This window comes from Chelonia mydas, chromosome 9 (assembly GCF_015237465.2).
Source record: "Chelonia mydas isolate rCheMyd1 chromosome 9, rCheMyd1.pri.v2, whole genome shotgun sequence".
Lineage (NCBI taxonomy): Eukaryota > Metazoa > Chordata > Testudines > Cheloniidae > Chelonia > Chelonia mydas.
In genome coordinates this window covers 22,905,495-22,929,725 of record NC_057855.1, presented here as the reverse complement: position 1 = coordinate 22,929,725, position 24,231 = coordinate 22,905,495, and the positions used below count along the sequence as shown (strand labels likewise).

Here is a 24,231-nt window from a genome sequence, read left to right as displayed (position 1 = left end):
TGATCTTGAAGGTGGATAGTCTTCAGAATCCTATATGTTGAGGATGGATTCTCCTAAACAAAATAAGTCAATGCAGTTGTTTAATTATTATTACCATACTGCTCATTTAGTAGTACTCATTGCATTCACTGACACTCAGTACTACTTTAAAGGTGAAATTGTAAAAGGAGGATCTGCCCATTTCAGCTATTTATTTTTTATCACAACTGCATCTAAAATGATAGTACCATAGAGTAACAGCTACATTTTTTGCTCAAACATGAGAATTCAAGAGTAGGTCAGAAGGAAGACAGGCAGTCCTTAAGAGAGAAGTATGAAATCAAAAAGTTTACCAACCTGAAGATCCTGCATGTTCAGACCTGTTCCTTTCATCATCTTCAACGCAGCTTCCTCCTGAGAAAGAACACTTCTCATGATGTTGTTTCATTCGGGCAACCAGGCCTTGCATTTCTTTGTTGTACTGTTTGCATTTTGCGCGCATGCCTGTCTTACCCACAGGTAGAGGAACTTCATTAAAATATTCCCAAACTGGATCTCTTTTACAGCCTGCTGCCATTATAGGTTTTCCCATCTAGTGAGAGAATGGTATGGTAGATCTCAAATCAATGAAGGCTACACTCAGAAATCTTATACTTACAAGAAGCACACGGGATCTTTATAGGGAAGAAGGCAGCACGCCGCATTTATTGAGAATACAACAGTTAGCATATGCTTTTCAATCTCCCCCCCGCCCCCCCCCCCCCCCCCCCCCCCCCCCCCGGCCAGTTGATGTTCATAGTTACCAGTCCAGAGTCTGGATCAATCTAGTGGCCAGCCAGATTGGTCGCAGAGGGGAGCAGGGCACTGTTGGTCGCGATCTGATGCTCCTGGAGTGTGGCAAGACGAACCCAAAGTCCCATGGCAAAGCACCCTGTTCTTATATTCCTTTTTCTCTGTTGAAGTCTATAGATTTTGCTGGTTACTCATCGATTGGTGTTAACATTCCAAAACACCTCTGAGAGGTTCATTCTGTCCTGATTTCGATTTAATCAGTTGTCTTAAGGGGTGCCAGCCTTCACCTCAGGGTGGTCAATTTGCTCTTCCTCAATCATGGATACGTGTTGATGGTTCTTTGGCGTCAACAAATCTCAATAAGTGTCTTCGCTTCTCCTTTCTTGACCATCTGGTTAACAATGGCCTTCACATCTTATCTTTTCCTGATGCATGCATTCCTCATTCACACAAGCAGTCTTTTACAGAGACTTTGAGAATACAAACAGTAGTATTTTATATCGAGCAAAAAGGCATTGCAAATTAAACCTTGCTAAGTTTTAGTCAATAACCAAAACAATTTACATTGGGACCCAGGCCTTCAACGTTCCTCTAATCTACTTAACATAGACACAATACAGAATATTGTCTCTTACTAACTAAACCTTAAAACAAAGAACTAAAGAGGGCCCAATTTGTAATGCATATGGGAAAACAGAATCTCATAGTCCCAGAGGGTCATTCCTTTCTGCTATTCACATGGGGTGGCTAGCAGGATGAAATCAAATTATACATTAATTCTTATAGTGCAGTTCTAAAATCCTGCCCCTACAGAAAGACCTCAAGACTTCTGGAATATGCTGCTCAAACAGTTTCACTTTTGTTTCTGCTGCCCGTCCCTCCCGTCTCACATTTGTCTCCAGACTTCTTCTCCTTGTCCGGATCTATTCCACCCCCAACAATCTACTATTCATTGAACTTTTTGAAATTTTGCACTTTTAGAGAGAAGTAAGGGATTGACTCTGTGTACATAAATTTGCAGAGGGACAATAGGGTTGAGGTCTGTTATTTCTCACAACTATATATATATATATATATATGTTGCTATATATATTTATTTTAAATAAATATATATTTATTTAAAAACATTTTTGCTGTTAGCAAGAATGTTATCTCTGGAGACACAAATCCACAGTTTGAGAACTGCAAAACTAAGCATCTCTGATGCTGAGTCCCATTGGGTAGATAGAAAGATTAACCTAAATAATCTATACTGAAGCCCCTGGAACCCCCAAAAATTGGGTCCCTAATCCATGAACTATTGGAACTCATTTACAAAATTTTTCTTAAACATTACATGAATATATTATCTCATACTATAGAATTAGAAATTATAATCTATTACATGATCTCTCATCATGGATCTTAATTAAAACTATCTTTAGATATGTTTTTTCCCTCAAAAAGCATTTTATCAAAAAAATCTGATTTAAATAAAAAAATCCGATTTTTTTTTTTAATTTAAAAAAGGAATCATTTATTTTTATCCACCCTGTGATCTTCTAAAGTAATAAAAATATGGTTATTCGGTTGAATACACATCTCAGAATAAAAATTGTGTGATAAAATAAAGAGTAGCAATAATATTTTTGTTACCATTTTCTGAGAACATTGTTGTTTTCAACTGGGAACGAGGAGCACTTGAATTTAGGAACTTCAGCCTTTGTCCTGCAAATACGTTGCCTTCATGTGTAAGCATCTCAGTGAAGTTACTCACAAGAGTAAAGTTACTTGCTTGCATAAGTGTTTGCAGTATCTGGCTTTTCATTTTTAAAATGATTTATATTTTGTCTTGCTGTAGTGATTATGAATTATACCTGATTAATAGTTCAGATGACTGGAGCCTCTTCCATTCACAGAACATACACAGTTCAGGCAGTAACAAGGGCTATCTTTCCTATCAACTACACCAGTTCCTGAATTGGAGGGCCTGCCTGTAGAAGTGAGACAAAAGTTCAGTTCTCAGACCCGCCGAATCCTTAGCTTCTCTACTGCAACTGTCACAAGGATTTTGTGATATGAACATTTGTCTGAGAGGTGAACTGACACCAATACAAAATCACTTCACATAATCCCCTTAGCCATCAGATTGAAGAAACTTTGGATTACTATTGATATGGATGGAGTATGAACTGGTGCCTCAGATGAGAAAGGTTCTATATCCCATTACTGATCCTCTCAAAGTCTTAATTTGACCTTTACTGAGAATTTATCTACCGATTAGATCATAATGCAAATGTAATTACTGCACAACAGTGGAACAACAAATTTGCCTTGCTATCAGAGTTGTCAGTGCTTCCATTATAAATTTAGTTATAGTGGCTTATAACTTTTTTTAACATGTGAAGGACAGAAGCTTGGTGTGCAAGATGCTTTAAAAAGAATTTTTTTTCTTGAGAAAGTCAGTCAATTTTGTAGTACAGGGGTACAAAACATGCAGGAACCTCATGCGCTTAATGGCGTCAACTCTCCTCGCCATTACTTCATCTTCTTTCTCCCCTCCCACCCCCCAAATACCCACACTCAGACTTGAGCAACAAATGAGTTATAAATATTAAAGAATCAACACCTTCTTTCCATGACGGGTTGTTAAACTTAAATGGGCTTCTCCATCTCTTACTGTCTGATAATGCCACTGACCAGACTGTACCACTGCAAATCTTGTATGTCCTGCTAGGACCAACAATGGGCTGGAGTCAAATTTAAAAAACAAAACCCAAAGCTAACTCTTTATCCCTGTAATTATGATTTGAGTTGTGATCTTCAGAGATGTAACAGTAGTCAACTGAACATGTTGTGTGCCCCAGAACAAAGAGTTGTTAGCTTTCCATTTCTGTCTTGTTGGTTATTAGCAAACCTGGAAGTTTTGTAAGATTGTACCAGCAGCTCCCGTTTAGCCACATCCCAAAACAAGATCCTGTGCATAAGTTACTAGACTGGGAGTTGGGAGATCTCTGTTTTATTTGTGGGTCTGCCACTGACTCATTGTGTGGCCTTTGACAAAACACTTAACCTCTCTGTGTCTGTTTCCTAGACTGTAAAATGTGGGCGTAGGTACTATCTCAACTTTGTAAAGCACTTCGAGATCCTTAAATGAAAAGTGCTTTAAGTGCTATGTATGAAATATTTCAAAGATTCTTAGAATGCATTGCTGTTATATGCACATGCTCTTGCAGAAATATTGGAGGAATGATGTTTAGAGTAAAAATGTTCAACAATTCCCACAAGGTAAGGACCTCAGGTTTTTTCATGTTTCTTTGACTTGCTTCGTTTGTAACTACAGAGGTAAAACCTTTACCAATTGCCAAATACTAGTAGTTTTGGTTTTTAAAAACAAGCCTTTTGTTGTACCACATTTAACTACTGCATTTTTCATAACATGTTTTCTCCTGAAAGTTATACCCACACGGGATGGAATGGAATGCAACTTGCTAGACTAACTGTACTTTTAATTAAAGTAAAACTAATATAAGTCCTGTATGTTCTTGGGCTTGGCATACTGAGCATATTTCATTTGGTGCTTAATAGGGAATGAGACCTGTCCTTTGTCTGGGAAGGAGAGGATGGATAAAGCCTTCAGATAGTTTTGCTATGTATTAAATTATTTAAGAAATGGTATATGCATTTTGTATTTTGGTATCTAAACGTATTTAAAGTCTGTGGAGTAGGAGGCGGCTTTATGGAAGTGTATGTATGCAATTATAAATTGTGGTGGCACTCCTATGCTTTATGGTTTTGAGAACAGGGTTGTACAGGTGATAACTTGCTTGTGCTTATATTTCTCACACTGTGAGTAAGGCATTTATCCTGTGAATAACTGCTAAGACACTTGCTGCCTTATAGTTGCTTAACTGAAGCTAAAACTAGGAATCATGTGGGTAGGGTAGGGACTGCTTTTGACAGTGGAAAAACTACTTCTAGACATGGAATTGCTTGTCTACACGGACATGGATGTAAAGTATATGAATAGCTTAAAGAGACACTATTTGGTTAAAAATTATGTTTTTAATAAACAAATGTCTTCACCCAATATTACAAATATAACTCTAGATTTTAATATAAATCTTACGTAGCCAGTTTTAAAAATGAACAAATAAACAAAAAACTCCCGTACACTATAGGGCCTAGTGAGATATATAGCTATGGGGGAAGGAGAAAAGTTAAGGGTGGCAACATGGCTATAAGCTTGGGATGTAGGAACAACATACCCTCATATCTCAATGTCTGTACTTTGACCCGTCAACCTTTTACCCCCAATCAGGAATATTATAGATTATGTATTCGTTATGCCATCCAATCCTAAACCAAACTTCACACCCCTTGGTAATCTGTACGTTATTCCCTGATAACAAGTAACTTATATGTTTCAACTCTGTACCATTCACTTTTTTAAAATATCATCTTAATAAAATTTTTAATGGAGAGTGGTAAGGAAAGAAATTAGCTTTCAGTGAGTATGAGGAGATGATTGGATGTCGGAGACGACATGCCTATGTGGCTAGGAAGGTGTTTTGGGACTAATTCACACAGAGGCAGTTAACACCATGGGATGGGTTAAGGTTTCCTAGAGCCAAAAGGAGGGACTGAAGACAGAAGCCGAATGGACACACATGAAAAGGATGAGGGGAAGGATTAAGATGTATCCCTTTAATTAAGCTAAAAGGAGAGGTGTAGCTACCTTGTTCAGTGTAGTAGAGGAAGGCAGAAACTGGAGTGGAGGGGATCTGGAGGAGGTTAAAAGGAAGAGTTCACTGTTCTTAAGGAATGTGGAGATACAGATTTGGAACTTATGGGGAAAAACAAGATTAAATTTAGAGAGGTAAGTGAGGGGTGATGGGAGGAGAAAGGAGAGAAAATTCTTTCCAAGATGGAGAGGGGGATAAAAGGGCATATTTGGAGGGAAAGAGAGAAAAGTTGGGGTGAGCAGAGAGCTTACAATAAGGGAGAATGAGCCAGGAATGGATTTAGTGAATGGTATGGGCCTCAAAGGAGGTGGGGAAAAAACAAACGTAGGAGGGATGGAAACAACCAAAGGAGAGGCGAAGAACTAAGCCTAATACGAAGATAGGAGTATTCAAGTTTTAGAAATCAGGCTTTTGGTTAACATATGGAGCAACTGGGAGACAAAAGTGGAGTGGGGTGATGCTCTTAATACTGAGAGGGAATTCCAGATGTAGCAGGTGAAAGGAAGGGGAAGTGTGGCAACATATATAAAGTTAATGGTATTAAAGCCTGGCAGGCAGAAAAGTTATGAGGTTGGGTTGAAGAGTAGATGGATTTGAAGCATGTGAGACATCAGTAAAGGTGATGAGGAAGAAAATGAAATGTGGAGGGTTGAGAGCCAGAGGGGTTGATGATGGGGAGGATGAGGCAAAAGAGCTATGGGGAATAGAAGACAGAAATACATGGGAAATGAACGGCAGGGTGGAGGGAATAAGTGGAAATCTCTGCCTCCCTAGGGTTTATTACAATGGAGCTGTCCGCTGAAAAGTTTTTGCTATCAAGGTGATGAGGTGTCTGGAGACCAATGTGTGTCGTGGCTTTAAGTGGAGTTCTGGCTATTGCTAGTCAGGCCTGGCCTACTTCATAATAATTTTACATAGTTTGGAATTGGACACGTTAACTTTCTAAAACAATATTTATGAGTTTTCTTTGTTTCTTTCTCCTCCTCCCCAGGGAGCCTTTTGCTGCGCAGCATCAATACATGCGTCAAATGCTGAGAAGCTTTTCTGATCCTTTTGGACGAGATCCATTTCTCAGTATTACGGAGGGCGGCGAAAGAGCTCGAGATCAAAGAGGATACCGTGATTCTCAGGTTGCTTTGAGAGGAAATCAGAGAGTAAGTCCTTTCATAATCTCAGGATTTTTTTCCTTTACCAGTAATTAATTATTTCAGGTATCTGGCATAACACTTCGATTTTAGACTCTAACCTGGTCTAATGGATGGGACACTGGTCTGGAAATAGGAGATCAAAGTTAAATTCCTGGCCTTACGGTTAGCCTATGTGATGTTGGTCTAGTTACTTAATCTCTCTGAGCTTCCATTTCCCTATCCCTAAAATGGGGATAATGATACTTGCCTTCCTGTTGTAAAGTGCTTTATGATCTCTGAATGAAAAGCACGATAGAAGAGTTTTACTTAACAGCTACAAATGAGTTTTTATGTTAGAACTGGTCATGAAGTAAACACTTGTGCGTGTTTAAATAGCAGGAAATAAAATTTTCCAATGGAAGAGTTTTCCCTAAACTTCTCTTTATTTTTACATATGAATTTTCTTTATTTCATAATGTTAAAGGAAATATTTTTTTAAAGTGGGTATCTAAGTTATGCCTTTAATTTATAAACTCATCTCTTGGGCCTACGTAATTATACACACAAATGTAGTCAAGAATTTATGCATTTAATTACTAGGATCAGTATGAGGGTGCATAAATGTTGTTCCAGTTGAAAATCTGCCCCTAAATGTGTATGGCAGATTAAATCAGCAAAGTTGGGTGATTCATGGCTAGCCACTATCAATGTCCTTTAGCTGTCTGAAGCTACTGGCCTGCAAAGCCTCCACAAGCTATCTGGAGGCTGCAGTCTGTAGAAGAAGACCTATAATGCTGTGGGCCCTAAGTTTTTAGTTTTCCATTTAATTTACTTACTTACCAACATCAAATGATGTTGGCCTCAGAATAGTTGTGGGTCTTGCTTTCTCCATAATTAATTCAGTTATGTCTGAGCCTAAGTATTGTAATGGCTTGTCATTAACTTTGAATTTCCACCTTCATGGGTGTAAAACGCACTTGAAACCTAGACATCTAAAACTGTTGGAATAATGTTAAGCCTTTTTCAATTTCTTTACTTTGAATTGATGCTTCATATTCTACATTCAGCCTGATCCTTAAATGTCTTGCCTCCAGTTATATGGCTGTAACAATTAAGGAGGATCAGGTGAATGATATGAAATCTAATAATCCTTGAGGCTGTCTGCAAAAGAGAAGAAAATTGGCAACAGTCTGTCTTATATAAAGTACACTTTCAACTGATGGGTCGTGCAGTGACAATTATGGCAATGTTTCTGTTTCTAAATCTAATCTGATTTCTTGGTTTAGAAAGGATATATGTTTTTAAATAACATGACAAATATATTTTATGTTCAAAGCATTTGGACTTTGTTTTAAATTAGATATGAACCACTGGCATTTAGTTCAAGGATAACACAACTACAGGGGGTTGTGGAACTTTGCCAGAATCAGTCACTGTAATTCAAACTTATATATTTGGAGCTTAATAAACATAGCTGGAGCACAAGCTGTCACCTGCAGGTCAAAAGGGTAACTGCCAGATTCTTTCCCCTATGCTTATAAACTGAAAGTTAGTTTAAACTATAGATAGAGTTGGACCCACTTGGGGTCTGATTCTGCTTCCATTAAAGTCCGTGGGAGGAGTAGGCTCTCGGGCTTCAGTTCAGCAAATGCTTAAATATGGGCTTGACCTTATTTTAAAAAAACAGCAAACAAAAACACAGTGGGATTTCTCACTGTCTAATCTCAACAAATCTGGGGCACAGAGGAATATGAGTTGTGGTTGGGAGGAGCTTAGTGTTTGGGGACACTGAAGTATTTTGAAAGAGCACCAAGAAAAATACATCTGCCTGGTCTTGGTGCCTAAAGTCACGCCAATATCCTTTTTAAAAAAAAAAAAAAAAATCCTTGTGGTTGCCCTAAAACAGTGGCCAAGTTACACAGAAAACTTAGAGCTGGATTCTGTGACCTGATGGTGGTTCCTTAGCTGTTGTATAGAGACATATCAGTGTCTTTATTACAGATTTAAATTACACACTTTGAGAAGAATTAATTTATTTAAAAGCTTCAAAACTTTTTTGTCTGATTTCATGCTGGTAAATTATCCAGTCATTAATGAAAGTATAATTCCTACTGTATTTAAGTAAATTATAGTGCCTAAGCTTCATTTTAAAAAGGAATAAAATGTACGTTGCAACAATCTGGGAGTAATCGCATTTGTTGTTTTATGATTTTAACTGTTCTTCCAGGTTTGTTTGAACACTGTTTTCTAAACAGATCACAAAGCTTGTTTAACTTTATTTGGTGGGGGTGAGGGTGGTGGAAGAATACAGTGCATTAACACCTGCAGTAATTCTCTGATTTCTTAAGTTGTCTTCAGTGTGTCTGATTCGAGCTGTATCTTTTCATATTTATGAATTTTTAGTTTCTTTTAATAAACAGTTGGATTTTGGTTACCACAGCTATTAAGTAGAACTGGTTGAGAAGAGTTCCAAAAAATTCAAAATTGCTATAGAAAAAACTCCAAAGTACTGAATTTCTTTTTCCATTTTCCAACCTGCTCTACTGCTGAGCAAGCCACCTTCATGAATCGTCTTCAGATTTGGCTCTCTGTATGTCCAGTCATAGTGCAATAAGAGCTTTTTTATGGATTTAAACTATTAGGCAAATATTAAATGGTTTTACATTTTTATTATAAAATTAAGGATATTTAATTTATAATTGACCATGATCAAAAACTAAATTGTTTAGATATGAAAGGAAGTCGTGACAGTTACTTGTGCATTTTTCCCCAATACTAGCCATCAGCCTTAGCTGCAATGTATATGGCTCCATACAGTGTATAATATTCTGCAATCAGATATTGTATTCCATTTTGAACTTGCATTATTAGAAAGTGTTATACCCTTATGAGCTATGCACATTTATTTAGGTGGCTGTGTGTGTGTGTGTGTGTGTGTGTGTAAATTTAACATCTCATCCTTATTTTGTGGAAATTTAAATTTGTTTTCCAGCATTTGAACTGTTCTCTCAGACAGGGATATTCAAGACCAACTAGTCAGTTTTACAGGCACTGTATCTGATGGTGTTCATAGCTGCATCTATTTATGCATCTGTATAAGAATATATTTATGCACTGTGGATTTATTAGTCTTCAGACTGTTCTGAATGTGACGATAGATATACTTAGAACTTCTTTGCAATGACCTTTGAAACTGCTGACATGGTAGAGTAGATTTGGTTTATCCTGAAGGATCTGAATATTTTAGAGAATATGTGTATATTTCATTTTTAAGTCTACGTTAATTTCTTGCATTACATAAAATGAGAGCTTATGAGTAGATCAGATGCATCACTTACTTCAATTTTTCTGCCGTAAAATTTATGCCAGCCTTTTGTAATTTAGTTATGTAAATTTGTATGTCGAGTAGAAACAGACTTGTTGGTTTTAATTAACCTCTCTGTAACTGCCTCTACTACATAAGCAGAATTAGGAGTGTGTGGGGAAGCAAGGGACGTTTGAAGTACACCTTATGTTTTAATTACCTTTGGTATAAAGGTTGCTATGATACACAGATGTTTCTTCTATTATATTTGTGTAAATATGATTTATTCAGCATGAGTGCAGTCATCTTTTTTTATCTGGAAATAATTGTACTCCTGTGTCTACAGAAAACTGCTTCGTGTTATGTTGTTTTATCATATTATAAATCACTGAGGTCCCCTTAAATGACATTTTTAAAAAATTTTACCAAAAACCTATTATTTCAGTTGCTGTATGTGAAAGTGCACTGGATTTTTCTTAAACATGATGCATAACAGGTACAAAACTTAAAGGAACTGGTACTTTTCTTTCAGGGAGTGAGCTGCTCCCTCATGCCCTTTGGCAGTTTTGGTAGCATGGTTAGTATCCTGAGAGAAATAGCCCTTGTAACTTTTGCTAACGTCTATGTATTGTCTTTCTAACTGAAACAGGAATAAATCATAGCTACATGGTGCTTGCTAACTACTGTAGTTGCTTGTTAGAAATGCTGAGTGGTATAACTAAGGAATGTTTTTACCTAGTGGGAATGTTTGTTTTTATCTAGTAAAAATGCTGAGGTTGAGTAGAATATTCCACTCATATCAAGTTTGATACTGCTGCTGAAATTTTATTTTCAAAGTAGCTTGATTTGCCCTATTAAAAATTGATATACTTTTGTTTAATCTACAAAACTTTTGGGGGAAAGATAATTTCTTTTGCTAGTATTACTAGCAGGGCAATATTGGCTCTAGGACCAGAACTTCAATTGTGCCAGTGTTTTTAGTTTGTTGAGGAATGTCCTCAATAGCTTGGGGAGGGGGGGTGGACATAGCTGGAAAAAAATTTTTTTTTACATTCCTTGAGCACAAATATCTACACTCAAAAATCCACAGTAGTTTCTAAATATTTATGCTTTGAAATGTTGAACTCATCTGTTCCTCTATCAAATACATTTCTATTTCATCTGAATTCTTCATTCTTGCCTCTCTAACACTTATAATTGGAGCAAACAAACACACGGAACCACCATTTTTTACAAACTCTCAGCCCCGTATCACTGTCATTCTTTGGCCCTTGTAGCCAACTCAGAAACAACATAGAACAACTCTAACAAATGGAGACGTTTTCCACAATGATTGTGCCTCTGACACAATTATTGCAGGATGGGTGGAGAGTACAGTACAGAAGAAAATGGGAATACTGAGTGCTTTGACAGGAACATGCACACTAGCTTGTGGTGTGGTTGGAAGTCAGCATTCTGATATAAGACGTTCAAATGATACACAAGCTCCTTGCTGCTTTGCAATTAAATAGTTGATGAGGAAATGTTTCCATAGCTATACCATGTTCCTGCTGATATCAATGATACTGGTTCTCCAAAAGAAAAGTAGACAGATGTAGTGTCATTAGCTTCTTCATTGATGGTGAAAGAAAATAACACTGTCAAGAACCTTCTAAGCAATAATATCTCCTGTATATGCGAGTGAATGTGAAAGTCATGGCCACCATTAGACTTTCTGGATGAAAGAAGAGAGTAGAGAACTTGTGGTACCCAAAAACATTGATAACATCTCCTTTGACAAGGAAAATCTATCTCACTCTAAAGTGTGCACTAGTCTGATCTGCCTGTTGCACTCTTAATGAAACAGTCATGATTTTCAAATCAAATTCAAAAATGGAATTTTGGTGACGATGTATTTACCATATGTGTAAGTGTTTAAATTGGCTTTGGGATGGACATCCTTAAATTAAATTTACTCAGCCAGCATAATTGTATGTTTTGAAGTATATTTTAGGGAGCAGTATAGTAACAATCTGTAATTTCTTCCCTGTCAGGACAGAGATAGATGCTAAACTTAACTTAACCTGAACAAGCCTATATCACTGGATTTTCTTCAGACCCTTGACAATAATTACACCATTTGCAAAGGCTCACTTTTCTCCTTCAGGTCGTCCCTTTTGATATGGACATGTTTTCTCATAAGGAGATTTTGTGCCGCACTGGGATTAGCCGCTCACTTTATAGTTTTGCATTTTAATTCTGAGTCATTTGTCAGTGATGTGCAAAGATTTCCTTCCCATCCCTACTCCAGGAAATGAAAATCATTTTTCCATAGTGCTTTCCTGAAACAATATGTTGTGAATTATGCAATTAACTTTTAAACTGTGAAGAAATGCTTACTTATGCAGTACGTATGAAACAACTAAAGCCTCCAGTAGTTCATTAGGTTAACCCAATGTGGTGCATGCTAGTCAGAAAGGGGTCACTCATATACCTCCTGCTTCTCTTAGGTCCGCTGTCTGCTTTATCCAAAGGAGATATAATGCATTTGATGTGTAAATGTAGGTCTTGTGACTGAGAATTATAAAAATTGGAGGCTACTCAAAGGTCTGTCACGCAAATGTGTTTCTTGATATGTCTGTTTCTGATCAGAACACTGTTCCACACCTATTTCTGGCTAATGAAGTTTAGCCATGAGTAACAAATATTGGTATGTCATTAAAGAAATGTGATCTAGATGAAATTACTATAGGGTGGGAACACAACTGGTTGAAAGACCATATCCAAAGAATTATCAATGGTTAGCTGTCATACTGGGAGGAAGTATCTAGTGGAACCCTGTAGGGGTCTTTCCTGATCTACTGCTGTTTAATGCTTTCATTAATTACTTGGATTATGAAGTGGAGAGAATAGTTATAAAATTTGCAGATGACACCAAGCTGGAAGGGATTGCAAGCACTTTGGAGGACAGGATTAGAATTCAAAATGACATTGAACTTGTCGTTTTTAAATTTCGTCTTGTTTTCAGACCAATTCATGAATTTGTCAAAGTATTACATTTTAGAAAGGGAAAAATCAAATGCACAACAACCAAATGGGGAATAACTGACTAGGTGGCAGTTGAAAAGGATCGATGTGGATCATAAATTGAATGCGAGTTAACAAAGTGACACAGCTGTGAAAAAGGCTAATATCACTCTGGGGTGTACTAACAGGAGTGACATATGTAAGACATGGGAGATAATTGTCCTTCTCTACTGAGCACTGGTGAGGCCTAGCTGAAGTTCTGGGCACCACCCCCTCAGAAAGATATGGACAAACTGAGTCTGGAGGAGAGTGACAAAAATGATAAAAAGGTTTAGAAAACTTGACCTATGGAGAGAGGATAAAATACTGGGCATGTTTAGTCTTTAAGAGAGCACTGAAGGGGGATCTGATAAGTCTTCAGATATATTATAGGCTGTTATAAAGAGGACGGTGGTCAGTTTTTCTCCTTGTCTACTGTTAGAAATAATGGGTTTAATCTGCAGGAACGGAGATTTAGGTGAGATATTAGAAAAGTTCTCATAACTATAAGTGTAGTTAAGCTTTGGAACAGTCTCCACAACCTCCTCTGAAAATCCCTATCATCTCTGGAAGTTTTTAAAAGCAGGTTGGACAAACACCTGCCAGGGATGGTCTAGGTTTATATGGTCCAGCTCCAGCACAGGGGGCTGAACTTGGTGGCTTCTTGAGGTTCCTTCTAGTCTTATATTTCTATGATTCTATAAGGAATTAAATACATTTCCTGCATATTTTAAATGAGATTATGAATTTATTGTAAATTTCAGTTTGAAAATTGATCTGGTTTTGAAACCTCCTCCCCCCCCACCTCTTTGTTTTCTCATTGCCCTCTGCTTTCCTTTTGAAAAATAACTCAGTGTTTCATAATACACATAGATGAGATGACTACAGCTTGTCCACTACAGCTTGTTTTGGTTATGCATCTTGGTAAGTAAACAGGTCTATTCAAGGATTGATTTCATGTACTGCTAGATATAAAACAAAATAACTTTTTTTTTCCACTAGAATTGTTCATGAATTAGGTATATAGAGTCTCGTTTTCAAACTTGGTTGCCTTAGTTTGTAGTGAAGGAAATGTCTTGGCTCAAAAAAATTTTGTGGATGTCTAAAGCTTTAGTAAATTATCCTATTGTGGATTTCAGATTTTCCTATATTAAAGAGCTATGATAGTATTAAAAATATACTGTTTGTTTTGTTTTATTGAAAATGCCTCTAGAGTGTCTCTTTCTGTCTTTCACTCCCTCTGTGGCAGGGGTGAGCAAACTTTTTGGCATGAGGGCTACATCTGGGAATAGAAATTGTATGGCGGGCCATGAATGTTCACAAAATTGGGGTTGGGGTCCGGGAGGGACGAGGTGCAGCTGGAAATGAGTTCAGGGAGCGGGAGGGGGCAGGGGGTTGGAGTGCAAGAAGGGGTGCAGGCTCCAGCTGGGGGTGTGGGCTCTGGGTGGGGATGGAGATGAGAGGTTTGGGGTGCAGGAGGATGCTCCAGGATGGGATCAAGGGGTTTGGAGGGCAGGAGGGGGATCAGGGTTGGGGCATGGGGATAGGCTCAGGGATGCAGGCTCAGAGAGGCGCTTACCTCAAGCGGCTCCCAGAAGCAGCGGCATGTCCCTTCTCCACCTCCCGTGCGAAGGCACGGTCACGGGGCTCTGCACACTGCCCCATCTGCAGGCACCGCTTCTGCAGCTCCTATTGGAGCACCAGAGGGAGCCACTGGAGGACATAGGAGCTAGAGGGAGCCATGACGCAGCTTCCAGGAGTCACGTGGAGCAGCCCCCTACCCTGCTCCGCTGCTGGAGTGCCAGAGCGGGGCCATGCCGCAGCTTCTGGGAGCCGCATGATGTGGCCCCCAACCTTGCACCCTGGCTAGCGCACCGAAGCAGGGAAAGCCCCAGACCCCGCTCCCCAACGGGTCTGGCCCGCGGGCTGTAGTTTTCCCACACCTGCTCTATGGAGTTCATAGCACTACCTAATGAGACATTTGCTGAACAACTGCTTACAATGACTGAAGAATTTCACTGATTACATTTGGAGTCCACTCTAGATCCTCATTCATGTCCTTTCCTGGCTGACTGCTTTATGTTTATGAATGCAACCAGTGAGATTTGCACATTAGAGATGCTCTGTCTACCTTGGGGTTCTAAGGGATGGAGAGGCATATTGCATTTCTAGTTTGTTTGATTCTCTGAATTGATTCACCAGAATTGACAGTCACCAAAGAGAGGTTTAAAGGTACAGAGACCCCAAACAATAGTTTTCCCCTGTAGCTAATAATTTCTCTCCTCCAACAGAATTCAGATTTCAAGGATCCTTTCTTTGCAATGGACAGAACTATATCAAACATGAGAAACAGTATGCTAGAACTGCAAAGAAATTTTGTAAGTACATTTCAAAAATTCAGTCTTAAAAGTATTATTTATATTGAACAATGTGACGTTGCACTCTATATGATTTTATGAAAATATGCTAATGAGTGTGAACATAATGTAACTGGAATATGCTTCATGCAAAAGGCCTCTTATACGGTATCATTACAAAGCTTATAATCTACTGAGTGTGTTCATCCTATTTGTATAAATGTATCACTCTTGTATCTGAAACTAGAAAGATGAAATATAACCCTGAGGTGCTATTGTAATTATGCAAAGTGTGGGCCATTAATGGTGGTTTGGAATCTTGATGGCTCCCATCAACCAGGACTACTGACTATGGATGGCTCTATTTGCTTGCAGGCCTTCCTGTGAGTCAGGCTGGGAGGAATGAGGGCTTGGAGTCTTACAGTGACATATGATCATGTCACCTGAACTGAAATCCATCTTTAACCTGGTGCTTTTCCGTTTAGAAGGATGGGTGGGAACCCGGTGAGGGACAAAGGATTCCCGCCTTGTGCAAAACACATATAAGGGGGAGGAACAGAACAAAGGGGGTGCAATCATGAGAAGTCCCCTGGCTACCATCTGAGCTGGAACAAGGGCTGTACCAGGGGAAAGGATTGTGCCCAGACTAGGAAGGCGTCCAGTCTGTGAAAGAAACTTATTGAAACATCTCTGAGTGTGAGATTTTATCTGTATCCAGTTTTCTTACTGTATTAGGCATAGCCTTGCATGCTTTGTTTTATTTTGTTTGGTAATTTACTTTGTTCTGTCATTACTTGGAACCACTTAAACCCTACTTTTTGTATTTAATAAAATCACTTTTTACTTATTAATTAACCCAGAGTATGCATTAATCCTGGGGAGGCGGCAAACAGCGGGGCATCTCTCTCTATCAGTGTTATAGAGGGTGAACAATTTTATGAGTTTATCCTGTATAAGCTTTATACAGGGTAAAATGGATTTATTTGGGGTTTGGACCCCACTGGGAGCTGGGCATCTGCGTGCTAGAGACAGGAACGCTTCTTAAGCTGTTTTCAGTTAAGCCCACAGCTTTTAGGGGACGTGGTTCAGACGTGGGTCTGGGTTTGCAGCAGGCTAGCATGTCTAGCTCAAACCAGTTAGGGCACTGAAGTCCCAAGCTGACCGGGGAAACAGGCTCAGGGGTAGTCTCAGCACATCAGCTGGCAGTCCCAAAGGGTTTCCTATGATCCAACCCGTCACAAACAGAATAATAGTGTTCAAAACAGTTATTCGGGAAGTCCTATAAAAAGCCATATTATGATTCCCTATGGAGTGCAGAGAGAAAATGTGTGGGGTTTTTTTTTTGTTGTTTTTTTTGCCCAGAAAGTATTTGTTTTAATTCTTTATACTATCAGTTGTATTCCAGTTATGTCTATATACTGGAGTAGAATGTGGTCAAATGTGTTTAATTTATTAAAGTGCTCTGGTAAAACAGTTTTGGCATTATCAGTACTGAAGACAATAGAACACAAAAACATTTTGATATCCTTATCTTCCCAAATACATTACATGACCTTTTTATTATTTAAGTGCAGACTGCGTGCTTTGTTCTGTATATGACACACACGCAAAGTCAGTTCCTTCCTTTCTGAAGTACCAGTCCTGCAATAAACTCTACAAACGCACATCCCATTGAAGTCAGTAGGGCTATATGTGGGCAGAGGGGTCCCTTTGTGTGGATAGTCTGCGTGCTCGGGGCTTAAAGCAAGATTCACTGGCAAATACAGAGGATATTGCAAACTCAGGCTCTTTTCCCCCTATTTTTTCCTGATATAATTCCTCAAAAGTAATATTGAGATGGAGAAGGTGTCTAATGTGGGATACTGTTCTTTCTTCTTAAGTTATCTGTCAGCTTTAATATTTTTATTAATTTGAAGTATATCAATTTCAGGATCATCTCTCACTCAATCCAGATGCACACTCATTCAGTTCTTCTTCTGTGATGACCTATTCCAAGATAGGTGATGAACCACCAAAGGTTTTCCAAGCTTCAGCTCAGACTCGCACAGCTCCAGGAGGTGTAAGTATTCTTGAGACATGGCTGAAGAGTGTTGTTAAATTGTCAGACTGTATATTAATGTAGACTCAAGTTCAGTCTCCTTTAAAATGCTTACAGGGGTAAATCATTTCCATAATTCAGAAAGATATACACTCTATTACACCATTGCTATATCTTAGAGTAGATACTGTTTGAAAATACTCTTTAAGGCATTATATCCTGTGCTATCCCGCCCACTAAAGCTACTTTTATACCCATTTTCTCAAAAGCTGAATAGGTGAGTGATACTGCTACCAGTTCTGCATTTGCTGCTTTTTGAGCCAGTGTATAATGTTATATTCCTTTTGCCTATTGGGGTATATTTACACCTAAATATTTGCAATCGTAAGATACTAAAAAAGTCTGCATTTATACACGACTTTACCTCAAATCACTTTATGTACCCATAATAGTGCAAAATAGCTAATTCGAATTATCTGTTGAGCCTAAGTACTTGACTTTTAAATGCTTACATAATGCTTCAGATGAAGATGCCCTCTCATTACCTTCGTTGCAGCTGTTGTGCATCTAATTCTGCTAAGAAATTCAAATTTAAATTTGAACCCTCGAGCAATGTTCATGAAAGATTATATGCAAGCAGTATGAGTCTGTTGAAAATATCCCACAGCCAATCATGTCAGAGCTCAAGCCAGCACTTAGTTATCAGAAAGGCTCTAATAATATACCTATGAACACAGTGATAAGCAGTGGACAAGAGATTTCAGACCAGTCAACGTGACAGCCTCGTAATTAGTTGCCCTTTCATGTAGAGAATACCAACACATACTTATCTGTTCTGTTGTCAAGGAGAATGTTTAAGACTCTCTGCAGGGGTTATATTTAGGCTGGGCTCTGACAGATTTTGAAACAATTAATAATAACCTGCATGCATATTCTCTTCTTAAAAGACGTTGGGTGGTAATATTATCTTTCCTGTCTGCTAACAGTGAGATGAGTATTGTTTGCTCGATACTTTGTTTGAGCTATCAGTCTTTCAGCCAGTGCAACAAAAATAGATTCAATAGGAAGCATCTGTTTTTTTCATAAACTTCATTTTAAAGCAAATTTATTTTGAGTTTAAAATAAAACTCTGAAAACTAATTTGGATAATCCGCTTTTTCAATTGAAGTAGCAATTACAATATAATTTCCCTTCTTTGAGCAGATCAGAGAGACTAGAAAAGCACTTAAAGATTCTGAAAGTGGGCTGGAAAAAATGGCTATTGGTCATCACATTCATGATCGTGCCCATGTAATTAAAAAATCAAAGAACAACAAAACTGGTGATCGAGAACTGAATCAAGAATTTATCAACTTGGATGAATGTAAGTCTTCCAGCACACACCTGATTTTTTAGAAAGTGCTGATTTGTTGATCTGGCCCCTTCAGTGGGTGTCAAGTTGGACACCTAAAACATGAGGATCCCAAAATCATCAGTCACTTTTGAAAATACTATTCGGGGGCGGGGCAGCGGCAGCGGTGTTTGGTCATACTTGAGTGTAATCTGAGTGGTAGTGTTTTATGGTTTTGAATGGACATTAATATATTAAATTATATAAAAATTCCAGTTACAAAACTTCGTGTTTTAATGCAATTGCTTTGGTTAGTGATGTAGCAATTGTAGCTAAATACTCTCTTCTGTGTTTTCATCAAGTTTAAACAAAAATGTTTGTAACTGTTTGCAGCTGAGGCCCACATATTTGATGAGGAATGGCAGAAGGAGATTATGAAGTTTGGAACATCTGGAGCTAGATGCAATTTAGAAGCTCCAAAATACAGAAGTAACCGTCATATAAGCAGGGAAGATGCATCAAGGAGGTAGAAATGATTTCTCTAATGGCTCTAATTGTGCTGATACGCTCATTTTCTTCTAAGAAAAAGGAAAGACTATGCCCTATTTCATTAATAAGAACTTCCTGTTAGGAGCCTTGAGAAGAAATAATATACTTACTCTCTGCTTCAGAGATTATATAGCTGAAGTGTAATTCAGAGTAGTATTTTGATATAACTAAAATTTGAGGAAATACTAGGTGTGGCTTTCAGAAGTTTTGACTATTTAACCTATTTGGTTATATTTCGACTTGTAAATTTTACAATTTTATTTTTTTAGATAAGTATGTTTTTATCTCAAACAATGAGAGAGAGAGAGAACTGATAACATGCAAATTGGGTTCACTGCATTAAGGTTGAATCCTTAACTCTTTACTCAGAGGTGGATTGGTCCATCCCCCCTGAGGAAAAGAGCAGGAGAAGGCAGAAAATTGCTGTATTCCTCTCCTGGCAGTATCCCCTGTGGTGAGATGCACAGGTTCAGGAGGAGACAAGGCCATCCAACCCCAGAGACCAGGGAATCTGTTGGGAGGAGCATGCCCCATATCTATGGATGCAGGTGTCTGTCCTGCATAGATTGTTTTCCCCATGCTGCTCTTTTGGTCTTTTCTTATCAGCATAACTCTAGTAGGAGGTATGCTGCCTTTGTCAGCTGCTTGGTATCGACCATGGAGGATATGCAGCAAGAGTTAATGTTGGCTCAAACTAATTTCTGGAGTGAGTAGGGAATACTGTGGTAAGAAGCACTAGTCCTAGCTACACCTTTTCCCAAACCGTGCAGAGTGCTTTCCATGTGTCACTTCTGCATAGTCCTAAAAGGGAAACACTGCCAAACTGCAGAGGCTGCATTTGCCCTTCCTGCAGTATTCCATGGGCAAGTTGTGCTCATGTAAACTGAGACAAATCCAGCCCTTGATTACTGCTCAGTTTTTAATCAGGCACAGCTCCCATTCACTTCAGTGAGTTCTGCCTACATACCATTTCGCAGCTGTCTCTTATCAAATACATAGGTACACAATAAACTCAACAAAAAGCCAAAGCTGCTAAAGTTTCTCATTCACTGAAACATGTTAGTAGTTTTACCAGCAGAGGATGTTTCTAAGTTGTAAAATAGCTAAAATACATATAATAAAGGCTTACCTAAAAATAACTAGATTATCCATTATGTGTTTTGTAAATGGTGAACAATATGATGCATTAGCCAGGTTTTTTTTCCAAGTATCATACAATGGTTTTGATTGTGTTTTGGTTTTTTGTTTCAGGGAGAAACCCCACCCAAAACCACTGATTGCAGGATCCAGAAAACCCGAAGTTTCTGTGGAGAACCTCAATGTGAAAGGATCGCATGTCCCAATCAAAACCAGCAAAAGATAAATGGCTTGTATAATGATTTGGATGGGTTTTTTGTTTTGGTGGTGGTTTTTTTTCAGAGAAGATAATGGTGCTGGATCGTATGTATAAGACCAATCCCTGGTTTTTAAGTGTTAGTGGGCCTTGCTCGTCTAGTCATTTGACCGCTGAATGTTCTTGAAGACACCATCTCTTTGGCTACTACATCTGGGTCTGAGCAGTAAAAGAAAATATTTACCACTGAAAAGCACTTTATTGCATTATCACTTTCCTGTATACTGTAAACTATAATATTTTACCTTCCAAGGCTTTTTTCCTACAATTATGCTAATCTCTTAAACTTTTCAGCAGGCTTGGTGGTGAAACTACATCTATTACCCATGCAATACAGCTTACACAGGAACTCAATTCACTTTTTGTAAAATTATTTTTTGTGGCTGAAGCAATACCGGTGTGGTTTTGGTGAAATTAGATTTAAAATTACACTTTAAAATTATTAACTAGCATGTAATTTACATGCTATTGTACAGTCGCCAGATTCATGGTGATTGCCCTGACTTTAGAATGTTAACAGAGTCTAAAAATAAGTGGTCAAGTAACTTGTTTTTAAGTAAAATTTAAGTTTATCGACATTCTTATTTATCACTTTTGGATAGTTGATTTTCGGTACATAGTTCATTAATTTCAATGGCTTTATATTGTATCTCCTAAGTGGTTCTACATCCTTTGTGTGTTTCCACTGAAGGTGTGACCCATTATTTTTCACCATTGCAGATTCTCTATACTAGGGCTAAAGTTAAGTAGCATGATGGGTTTTCTATTTTCTGTGGCAATATACTGCAGTTCCCTTGTATGGACAATAGGTATGACTGTTGGCATTCTTAACCAGATTGGTTTGGGAATCAGATTTGATTCAACAGACTGTAAAAGTATATGAACTAAATGCTGAATAATTACACCATTCCCTCTGTAAATGATAGTTTTAAAAACATATGTGCAGGAAATGCTACTTGTAGTCATTCTTATTCTTCTATCAGCTAAGTTTGTGGCTGTGTTGTATCATTTTGTGTCCTGATTTTTAATTTAAAGGAATCCAGGATCTGGTAAAGGTAAAAATTGTTGAGCTCCCTTGAAAATTTTACTATTTCAAAGTTCTTCCCTTGTTTGTACTTTTTGTTTTCTTTTTTAAAAGTTTCCTTGGCTTAAAATTATTAGGCGAAAACAGTCTGAATGACTTATTGGGAAAAGTAAACCTCTTAATGTATGTTATCTGTGTCAAAGTTCATGCACCATTTTGTTACTTGGAAGGAATTGTAGATGATATATAAATATAAGCCTGAACAATGAATCTATTAGTATTTTTAAGTTACAACGTTTGACTTCTCATGGCCAAGATGTACACTTTTTTAATCATATCAACCTCCGAGGTGTCTTTAAAACATGTTTACTCTTAAACCATATTGATTTTTTTCCCCTGCAGATCCCTAAATTATTTAATATTATTATTCTTACACATAACATGCCCTGTTTAATTGTATTTTTGGAATGGAAGACTCCGTTTTTTCCTCTCTGCTTGCTTAATGCAATAAGTTTTCTTCAAGTATTATAGTAAAATCCAGTGTCTATGGTTTAATGTTACTAAGACCCATATGTAGTTCATACATCTTACAGTCAGATCAGACTTATTTACAGATAATAGTTCTTAATCTGAAAATGTACTGTCCTTATATACTAACCAGTGTACAAATTTGAGGCCTGATCCTGCTTTCATTGAAGGTAATGGGGATCTTGCCATTGATTTCATTTAGAGCAAGATTAGGCTTTTAATGTATGTTTGTTTTGTCACCGAGATTCTCTAATAACAAGCAATGTAACCGAATGCTTGTACATTAGAATTGTAATGTAATATTAAAATTAAATCAGAAGGAAATCTTCTGTTTAGGAGATTCTGTAACTTCATAAAAAAATTTCTACATCTGTTACAGCCCTATACTTGACCTTTTCTTTTTACATCTTTTCTGTGTGTACTTGAAGAAGAAACATTACAGACACATACATAAAGTACTTCATTCTTTATTAAATAAGCAGATACTTTGATTGTAAAGAAACAGTGGAGGACTAATACACATGGCTGAATTTGATGTAATGTTAAATAATAATCTAAAAGTTAATGCAGGAAAAGTTGTTTCTAAAGGTATAAAAATATAATTCTTTGGTTAATAAAGAGTTGTTTATTCTTTAACCTTTAGTTTGTACCACAATGTGCATTGTGTTTGGTTTGGGCTGTTATAAATACTTTTTCATACAGCAATATTCTGGAGGGAAGTAAATATGCTGGCTGTTAAAAGAAAAACATGCAGCTAAAAAAATGCAACAAGGAAAAGATAGGAAAACTATTCTTAATATCTCTGTGCAATGACTAGAATGGATTTCAGACAGATGATTCTTTCAGTTGGTAGAGTACTCCTCGTTAGTATCACTGACAAATGCGTGTCACCACAGAAAAGATTCAGATTCAAGCTGTCCAGTGTTACACAGTTCTTTGCCTAAGTCAAGGTAAGTGAAACATCTTCTGTATTCAGCTTAGTTTCTCACCTGGCTGGGTTTTGTTTTGTATTTTTCTTTCTGACTTCACCAGGTTGTCTGGTTTCTAACCATCTATTTTTATTATATAGATGCTTATGCATTAGCACAGAGACCATTAACTCTTTTTGCAGCAACCACTGAATGGCTTTCAAATGGTTGTAACATTTGGGCATTACTGACCTGAACTTGAATTTGTAGCCTCTATGTGAAAGGCAGGCTCCGTATTCTCGTATCAACAATACCCTTATCTATACAGTTCCCCAACCACAATTGCATTAGTGCCAAATGCAGTACTCAGCAGAGGCCAGGGATTGCATAAACATGGACATTGAATTACTGCCTTGTCCTAGCCATGCAGGAACAAAGACAAGATATGAGGAGTATAGTTTTATTTAGATTGCAACTTCATTAGTTCATTTGGGAAATATCTGGCAATGAACTATACAGTGCAGGGCATTGTTTCCTTAAGTTTCCACCTCTTGGGAGGGCTGCCTTCAGCCCTCCTCCTTTCCAGCCTTGTCCTTCCCTGTTGCTGGGACCCCTCGCTCATAGATCATGATTCAAACACTTTGTATTGGGCTCTACATGTTACTGCAGTTCAATTTAGCAACTTTCATGAGGACTCTAAAAAAGAAAATGAGCAGATACCTTTGTGTGTATTTAAAATATACCAGCAAAAGGGCCAACTCTTCCACAAATTTTCCTGGGGGTGATTCCCTGTACTATTTTTCATTTTTTAAATATTCTCAGGGGTAGACACACTGAATGTGTCAGAAACTTTAATTCAGTTAATGTTGTCATGTGCAGAGAGGTGCTAGAATAAAATTACATATTCCAACAAGTTCTTGTGCCATAGGTCTTGTTTTCACTCCGTGTGAAAGCTGTTTGAGGAGGTCATCTCAAAGTTTCAAAGCCTCAGAAGATAAATTGAAGTCCACACCGAAATCCAGTTTGCCCCACTAGCAAAGGAAGTAAGCCTCTGATCATGAACACCCTGCTGGGTGATGAGAATTTCCTGACTAGTGCTAGGATTGAAAGAACACTTTGCTCAAGGATGTGGT

At 37.9% G+C, this 24,231-nt stretch overlaps 1 protein-coding gene across 2 annotated transcripts in view; it reads left to right on the top strand.

Moving 5' to 3' along the window:
• MLF1 (myeloid leukemia factor 1) overlaps positions 1-22,832 on the top strand; it is a 33,273-nt gene extending 10,441 nt beyond the window's left edge. For both annotated transcript variants that reach the window (XM_037908834.2, XM_043521646.1), the window contains exons 2-7: positions 6,487-6,649; positions 15,263-15,349; positions 17,259-17,387; positions 18,570-18,729; positions 19,090-19,222; positions 20,497-22,832. In XM_037908834.2, the coding sequence (XP_037764762.1) occupies positions 6,487-6,649; positions 15,263-15,349; positions 17,259-17,387; positions 18,570-18,729; positions 19,090-19,222; positions 20,497-20,608 (784 nt within the window). In that variant the 3' untranslated portion in view covers positions 20,609-22,832. The remainder of the gene's footprint in view (positions 1-6,486; positions 6,650-15,262; positions 15,350-17,258; positions 17,388-18,569; positions 18,730-19,089; positions 19,223-20,496) is intronic.
• The last annotated feature ends 1,399 nt before the right edge of the window (positions 22,833-24,231 follow it).